This window comes from Pelobates fuscus, chromosome 5 (assembly GCF_036172605.1).
Source record: "Pelobates fuscus isolate aPelFus1 chromosome 5, aPelFus1.pri, whole genome shotgun sequence".
Classification (NCBI taxonomy): Eukaryota; Metazoa; Chordata; class Amphibia; order Anura; family Pelobatidae; genus Pelobates; species Pelobates fuscus.
Window position 1 is genome coordinate 87179726 of NC_086321.1, and position 8255 is coordinate 87187980.

The 8255-nt window shown below is 39.3% G+C and overlaps 1 protein-coding gene across 3 annotated transcripts in view; it reads left to right on the top strand.

Moving 5' to 3' along the window:
• The window catches only part of DDX4 (DEAD-box helicase 4), a 56164-nt gene extending 48203 nt beyond the window's left edge, over nucleotides 1–7961 (top strand). For all 3 annotated transcript variants that reach the window (XM_063456899.1, XM_063456901.1, XM_063456900.1), the window contains 6 exons: nucleotides 889–1055; nucleotides 1143–1288; nucleotides 2899–2998; nucleotides 3920–4196; nucleotides 5814–5921; nucleotides 7843–7961. In XM_063456899.1, coding sequence (XP_063312969.1) covers nucleotides 889–1055; nucleotides 1143–1288; nucleotides 2899–2998; nucleotides 3920–4196; nucleotides 5814–5921; nucleotides 7843–7908 — 864 coding nt within the window. In that variant the 3' untranslated portion in view covers nucleotides 7909–7961. The remainder of the gene's footprint in view (nucleotides 1–888; nucleotides 1056–1142; nucleotides 1289–2898; nucleotides 2999–3919; nucleotides 4197–5813; nucleotides 5922–7842) is intronic.
• The last annotated feature ends 294 nt before the right edge of the window (nucleotides 7962–8255 follow it).

Here is an 8255-nt window from a genome sequence, read left to right on the forward strand (position 1 = left end):
GTAGGTTGGGGAGCAGGGCACAGTGGGTGGGGGAGCAGGAATGGCTTCCTCTAACTTACCAGGCAGAGGTTTCGTCTGCCTATATCTCCGCCCCTGCTTGCAGTGTAGCTCCGCCCCAAGTGTTGTCTATAAGTGAGGACAGAGTTAAGAGGTGGGGGTGGAGCGCGGTCACCCTACACAGCGCAGCCTGTACTAGAAGAGAGCTCTGAGCACTCCCTCACAGGTTGTCACTAGGGGAGAGCTCTGAGCACTCCCTCACAGGCTGTCACTAGGGGAGTGTGCGAGCTGTGTTGGCCACATGGCGCTCTGTGCGGCCACACAGCTCGCACACCTTTAAGGCCGGCCCTGGTAGTTCTGCATTAGATGGTATCCTTTGTTAATCAAGGAAGGAGATCACACACAAACTTGCCATTTATGCCTACTGAATCAGGGAAACGGTCTGCATAGAGGGCAGTGAACCAATGCGATAACATGTAATGGAAGCAATGAAAAGGGCCAACTAAACTATGAATATTGTTTCTGGGTAAATGAAGTAATTTGTAATACCATTTGTGTCCAGAAATAAATCTTGTAGTATTGAAGCTGATGGAATAGGCTGCCTTTTTGCTGATTATGATTCTGGCTTAGTTCGGTATAAGAGGCAGAAGATAAGGCAGGCACAAATTTGTGCATATGTAAGAAGCACATGCATGTATCAAAGATCACAATGACTACACGTGCATGTATTTTGTTTTCTTTTTCTTAAGATTTTCAAAGTTGCCCTCTGGAGGACTTCCTCCTTGCATGTCTGGCTGGGTTCTGGACACCGGTCTGAAGTATGCTGTGGCAGAGAGGGTGAAGTCTATCTCAACTGTGTATTACCTTTTTTTTTTTTTTTTTTTTTTTTAGATTGGCTTGAGTAAAGTGAAATTCCTAGTTTTGGATGAAGCAGATCGAATGCTTGACATGGGATTTGGCCCAGAGATTACAAAGCTGGTAACCAGTCCAAATATGCCAAGCAAAGAGGAGCGACAGACCTTGATGTTTAGTGCCACATTCCCAAAAGAAATACAGAAGTAAGAAATGCATTTGGTTGTCCTATTATCAGACTATAAATGCTTGACTGTTTTCCATGTTTAAAATGTGCTATTTTTATTTTACAGCCTGGCTTCAGCTCACTTGAAACCAAATTATTTATTTGTTGTGGTTGGCCAAGTTGGTGGTGCCTGCAGTGATGTTGAACAATCGATCATGGAAGTTACACAGTTCCAAAAAAGAGAGAAGTTGCTTGAGATCTTAAACAATATAGGTGAGTGTATATTGCGTTATATATATATATATATATTTTTATTCAGAAGCTGTTGCTACCATATGCCTCTTATTGCACACATCTGACCCTAACGCCAGTTGCGGCTAAGGTGCTGATACATACCACTGTCCTCTCTCCTTGACTACTGTAAGCCGCTTCTCAGTGTCTCTGCGCATTCCCAACTTGCCCCGTTAATGTATAATAAATGCGGTCCTGTCCTCCCATGCCTCCCTCATTTTCAGTCCCTACATTTGTTTCCAGTAAGATATTGGTCTCAACTTAAGATCCTGATACTTTCTTACAAATCTGTACACAATGCTTCTCCCACCTACTTATCCTCACTATTACAAATATGTCTAGGCCCGTCTAGGCCCCTACGCTCTGCCGGAGACTTATGTGTAACCTCTGTTCGTATTTCTACCTTTGCTCACCTTAAGACTTCTCTAGGGCTGCACCGTTCTTATGGAACACCCTTTCCCTCTTAGACTTTCACCCAAGCTCCACTCTTTCAAAAACCGCTTTGAAAACATGCTTCTTTAGGAAAGCTGTGAACGATTCCTCCCCGGCACCCGGGATTCCTCCAAACAAAACGGCCCTCAATGAACACTATCCTAGCAACCTACTTTTCTACCCCACCCTTGCCTTTTGTCACTATACCCCACTCCCTCTAGTATGTAAGCTCATTGAGCAGGGCCCTCAATCCCTCTGTTCCTGTGTCCAACTCGTCTGGTTATACAAATACTTGTCGATTAGTCCACCCATTGTACAGTGCTATGTAACTTGTTTTTGCTTTATAAAATTTTTAAAGGGACAAAAAATACTGTTTAGATATACCACCAATGAAAACATGCATGCATCTTTTCATTGGGTGTAAATGTAAAAATGGCTTGAAAAAGCTGCAGATTTCTTTTCTGAAGCCTTTGCAAACACTCCACTTCCACCAGCTCAGACTTGCAGTGCCTGCCTCTTAAATTCAGTTCAGCTGAGCTAAGCAACCAGGAAGTAACTTATCACACAAAGATCTTCAGCAAGTAAAAGTGCTCTGTGGATGTAGCGTCCCTTTAACGGACTCCTTGAGTGCCGTTGTTGCTTCCATTTTGCATTTCCAGGATTCGCTCAAATTTAAGAAGCACTGGGTAGGCACCATAACTACAACTGATTTGTTGTTTTGGTGCCTGGTCTACGTTGGGTGCCACATCACTGGTCAATAACTTTAATCAACATTTAGTGAAGATGTTTGGTCCTATGCAGCCTAGCCTTTAATTACAATGTGCCGGAGGAGGAACACTTCTATTACGATTAACACTAGGGGTTGAGGCAGTGAACAATGATCGGGTCTTCAGGCACCATTTCCACTTTATTTTGCTTTGTTTATGGTGCATGCATGGTTCCTTAAGCTCTATTTTCCCACTATATTTACTTTCTCCCGATCACTCCCTGTTTTCCTTTTTTTATTTTGTAAAGAACTACGTGTTCTATATGTTACCACTTTTTTATGCTAAACCGCATTCTTTATTTCTGTACTCGCCTCTGTGTACAATTTGAAATATGAAAGCTTGTTTTTTCAATTTGAATTTCAAATATGTAATGTTTAATTCCTGTCTTTCCAGGTAATGAACGGACAATGTTGTTCGTTAAAACCAAGAAGAGTGCAGATTTTATAGCTTCATTTTTATGTCAACAAAATATAACCACAACGAGCATCCATGGGTTGGTATTATAAACTTTTATAGTAATTTTGTACTTCAAAAATTGTCAGTATATACATTTTTAAGCTATTTTACATTTAGCTTATGCTTGCTAAGAATCGAATTGAATAGTTACGAAAGTTTCATATTGAAACTTGACATTGATTATGAAACATACAGAAATTTATACTGGCTGTTACCTCAAACTTGCCTTTGTTTTATTTTTATTTTCCATTTTTCAGAGTGTTACTTTCTGATATAAGACGGGCTATTTTGCTTTGTTTTGTTTGGCATAGGGAGGAGCTTACAGCAGGCTCCCACTATCTTGACAAGAGGTGTAGCCTGCCTTAAGCTTTACGCTTCATCAAGAGTAAGAAAAATACATAAGTCAAAGGGACTACTTTGTCTTTATTTTGGATCCATTTATTTAGGGGGAAAAAAGAATAGTTTCTAAAAGAGGAAGAGAAAATACAGCAAGAGTGACACTTTTTAGGTGACTGTCGCTTTAATATTAAACTAGGGGATATATCTTTAGTTGTTAAAGTGTTAAGTTGTGCAGAAAGTCTTTAATTTAGTTGAGTCATTGTCTGTGTATTGACGTTTCCTAGAACAAGTGTTTAAAATGTTTGTCAATGCCTCCATTATGGAAACACCCTATTATTGTTTGCAGTCTGCCTGTAAAGGAACATTCTCACCACTTCAGAAATAGTGTTAGCTGTTAAAGCTCTCGCAGGTACAGCTGACATATAAGAACTGACTTGTGCCTCACTGCATCAAATGCCACCAGATTGCATGTATTCAGAGCACAGTAAAGCAATTCCGTTTGATATAACACCATACTTTAGCTAATGCAGAAAGGCTTAATAACATTGTTTGGTGGCACCTGTCTCAGATTCCATGTTATCGATAAAAATACTTAACGTTTTTTTCCCCCCACCTCTAGTGATAGAGAACAAAGGGAGAGAGAGATTGCACTCTTTGATTTTCGAAGTGGGAAGTGTTCAGTACTTGCTGCCACTTCAGTTGCTGCCAGAGGCTTAGATATTGAAAATGTTCAACATGTGATCAACTTTGATCTTCCAAAGGATATTGATGAGTATGTTCATAGAATTGGACGTACAGGTCGCTGTGGTAACACTGGAAAAGCAATTTCATTTTTTGATCCAGCAAACCAAGAAGATGTGGCCGTTGCTCGTTCATTAGTGAAAGTGTTAACTGATGTGAGTGTACAAATTTGTTTTGATGTCAAATGTAATTGAAGAAAATGTATATCAGAATTAACTTGACGGACTATGTAACCGTGGAGGACCACTTCAGTATTGCATGTGTTGAAGTTTATCAAACACTGGCTGTCATTAGATTATCACCTTGCACCCAGGGATCAAAATGTGGATTTTACTATGTATTCATCATTAAAGGCAGGCTGGGGGGGAACCTTTTGCTCTCCAGATGTTTTGAACTAAATCTGCCACAATGCTGGCAAAGCATCAAAGGATGTAGTCCAAAATATCTGGAGGGCTGAAGGTTCCCCACCCCTGCTAGAAGGCATCAAAACATCTTGTTTGGTGTATAGATCCTGCAGTTGCACTGCCCAAATAAAACTAAACAATGTTTTATATGCATTTACCTTTTTCTAACTCATACCAGACTTTGTGACTGTCCAATCGGTCCAGTGCAGATCAGTGAGAAGGCAGGTGTAAATGCCTGACTCATGAGTTTAGCTTCACAAAGCTACACCAACCATGAGTTGTATGCTGGAATGCCAGGGGGTGTAACAATGTTAACTTAGAATGGTTCCAATTTCTATTAATAATGGCACTTTTAATCTTTCTTGAAAAATGAGGCCTTCATACATAAAACATCTGTGTATGATGGCCTAGAACACCTTACCTGCATGTGTCTACATAATCCCCATAAGCATTGTGGTGATTATGACGACAATCCTGATCCTTTTATTGTACATTCTGTTTAAAGTCCAATTAACAGAGCAGGATATTTTTTTTTAATGTTGTGTATGCCAGTGAGTTAGGGGAGGTGTGGCTAGGACAGCATGAACTGATTAAACACCAAATGGCAGAGAATTGAGCTCGAAGACTGCACAGGTAAAACTGCTCCATTAAACTAGTAGTTTTGGTGCCTATAACCAGTTGTACTTTTTTTTTAATTTTTTTTTTTTAACATAACTGATGTGTATATGTGTATCTGACATACATGCACAATGTATTTTGTCCTAGCCCATTCTTTACAAATCTCCTAATGGGGATTGAGAAACAAAACTGATGAAAATCTAGGATAAACAAGCTTTAATTGGTGGCATGTGCCGCTTAGATGAGATTCCTCTCCCTAAGCAATTATAAAACTTTATTTTACTCGACTTTTCTTGATAGTGCTCCAAAATTAGAACACCCATTCATAGGTGCCAGAAGTGCAAGTTCTTTGATCTGCAACCCTACTAAAGGCGATCGTGGTGTTTACCATACCTCCACTGTTACTCACTCCAGTAAACAAACAAAATAATTTACCACTGCTTGTGGTGACATGCAAAACACAAATTAAAGTAAGAATATAAATTTTTTTTTTTTTTTTTTTTTTTTTTTTTTAAATATAGCTCACTATTGTAAAACATTTAGGTTAACAAACCTTAAAGACTATGAAATGCTCAATTTAGTGGAAACACTGTTAGATGTAAAGCCACAGTAGATGAACTGGAAGCATAACTGACTTAGAGAATGTTTCCAGTTTGATTGCTAAACTCGAAAATCACTTTGAATTCTCACTTTAGTGAACAATCTTGTATAGGACTGTAATCTGAAAGATTTTAACAAATATTTCCGTAGGCCCATCAGGAGGTCCCACCATTTTTGGAAGAAATTGCCTACAATGCACATGGAACATCTGGCTACAATCCACATGGAAATGTATTTGCATCAGTTGATAACAGAAAGGTGAGACAACAAATACTTGTACTAGTGTTGTGAATTTGTGATTTGTTTTTACATTAAGTCCCACAACAGCAGATACTTGCATATTAACAAAGAGGAACTAGTGCCAGGAAAACAAAGTTGTTTTCAAGGTGCTACATCATTCAAAGCTAATGCAAAAACGAAGGCTTTTTAGATGAGTCACAAGCGTTTGCCACCGAATTTCGAATTTGTTGCACTGGGTGTTACAGCAGTAAGAGAGTAAACATTACGATAAATATACAGCATTTTCTCTATTTAAATTTATCTGCCAGTGCTAACTAAGCAAGATTTGCCAACATAAATTTGTTGCTCAGGATTTGAGTTCAGATTCCTTTAATGGCAAGAACCGCTGGTGGCAATTGATATTCGGCCTGTGTGGCCGATGCAGAGGCATAGCCTTGGGAGGCTTTTGGCCCAGGAAGGTGCTTGCAAAGTTGAGGTGTCCTGAATGGTACCACTGTTCTATGGTGCACTGGTTACGGGATGGCTGTCTCACGATTTAGGTCACTGATGCAGCTAGGCATTCAAATAGCCTAAGCCAGTAGCTCTAGAATATATCCAAGCGTTGCAAATTATTTTTCTTAGAACTGCTGTGGGGACTCTGGAATAGAGGGATAAAGGCTAAATTAGGCACATCCACAAATTTGGTTAGGCCTAAGTAGTGTTTCAGTTAAAATGCAACTCTGAATCAGAGGTGAGTGCAGCATGGATGGCCAGGCCAACTACACTGGTTACTGGGATACCCCACCCTCCCCCCAGGAGTATGTAGCAGGTCTGTTCTGAGGTCTGCCATCTCTCCACATCTTTGTATACAGCAGGTCGCAGCAAAGGTGATTGGGTTACCGGCGGTACCAAGTCTCGAGTGAAGGCTTAATGTGTACTGGGAAACCCTTACATCTGTGGTACACCGGAATGATAGCTTGTAGACTAGGGATAGCCCCTCTGAACCCAGCCCAATTCTTTTCCTCCTATTTTCTTGGAGTCATAATTTGAGATTTGTCATTTTATAGAAGTATAAATTAAACCTTTTTCCTTTAAATTTTACCCTGGCACTCCTCCTTGACTAATTTCCTTATTTCCAACACTCTAAAACCTGTTTCCATTGCTCGGTTTCGAAGCCTTACTTGAAAATGAAGAATCAATTATGTTAAAAGTTCACCAATTTATTTTCTTTCCCCTGAAAGGTCTTTTGGTCATACTTGTGTAATCTGCGGTCTTGACAGAAATTTCCTAAAAAGGTCAAACGTCTTGGCCAAATTCTCCTGACACCAATTCAAGCATGAATGCATCTTTGAATTTCTCTAAAGCCTCCAATGTGTAGTCATTACATTTTTATTTTTTTATTTTTTTTTGGGGGGGGGGGGGGAGAGGAGGAGGAGGAGGAGGAGGAGTCTGGCAATGGACTGGCACATTCAGTGCAGAACAGGAGCTTAGACTTGCACAGAATTTTATCAATTTTGTCCTTTTTTGGAGAGATGGAGCTAGACATCTAAACCTTCAAAAGCATGGGTATGCAGAAGACAATTTTTTTTTTTTTTTTTTTTTTTTTTTACGCTTTAGAAAGATTCAACTTGAAAGTTTGTGGGTGTGGCTTGGGACACAAACCTTAAATGACAAGCACCCTGATTGTATGTGCACTCTATCCTTTAACCTATTACATTAGCATCGCACCAGGTTAAGCTTTTGAGTCCATAAAATACCATAATTTTGACTTTGAATTGACCTAAAAGGTTGACGCTGCCCTTTCTGGGTGGCTAATGTACTTTTAGCATTAGCAAAATCCACTTAATACATATTTGCATCACACAAATGGCTGATCATGATTAAAGCTGATATTGCATATTTTTAGTCAAGCTGGTTAAAATTTTATAACGGTATGTATATGGAAACTTTTCTTTTGCAGAAGACTGTGCAAGAGTCCATTCAGAGTACTGCATTTGTGGCAGATGAGGAGGAAAATTGGGGATAAAGATGCATCCAACAAAACACTTAAGATTTATTTTCAGAAAATTACTACAAATATCACAGAAGCTATTGGTTATTTTATTTTGCTTGTTTGCCTAAAATGCATAGTTATATTGTAAAGTGAATCTTTTTCTTTTCTATTTCTTTTTTTTTGTTGTTTTTTGTTACTGTTGAAATATTGTATTCTTCAGTTTTATGACTGAATAAATGTTTCTTGTTTTGACTACTTGTATTGTGGGCTTTTATTTTTTTTTCTGGTGACCATTTGCTTGGACAGGGGTATGCAACCTATGGCTCTAGTTGCCTTTGTATTGTACTAAAGGCTGCCAGAGCCAAACAGGCTCTGACCTA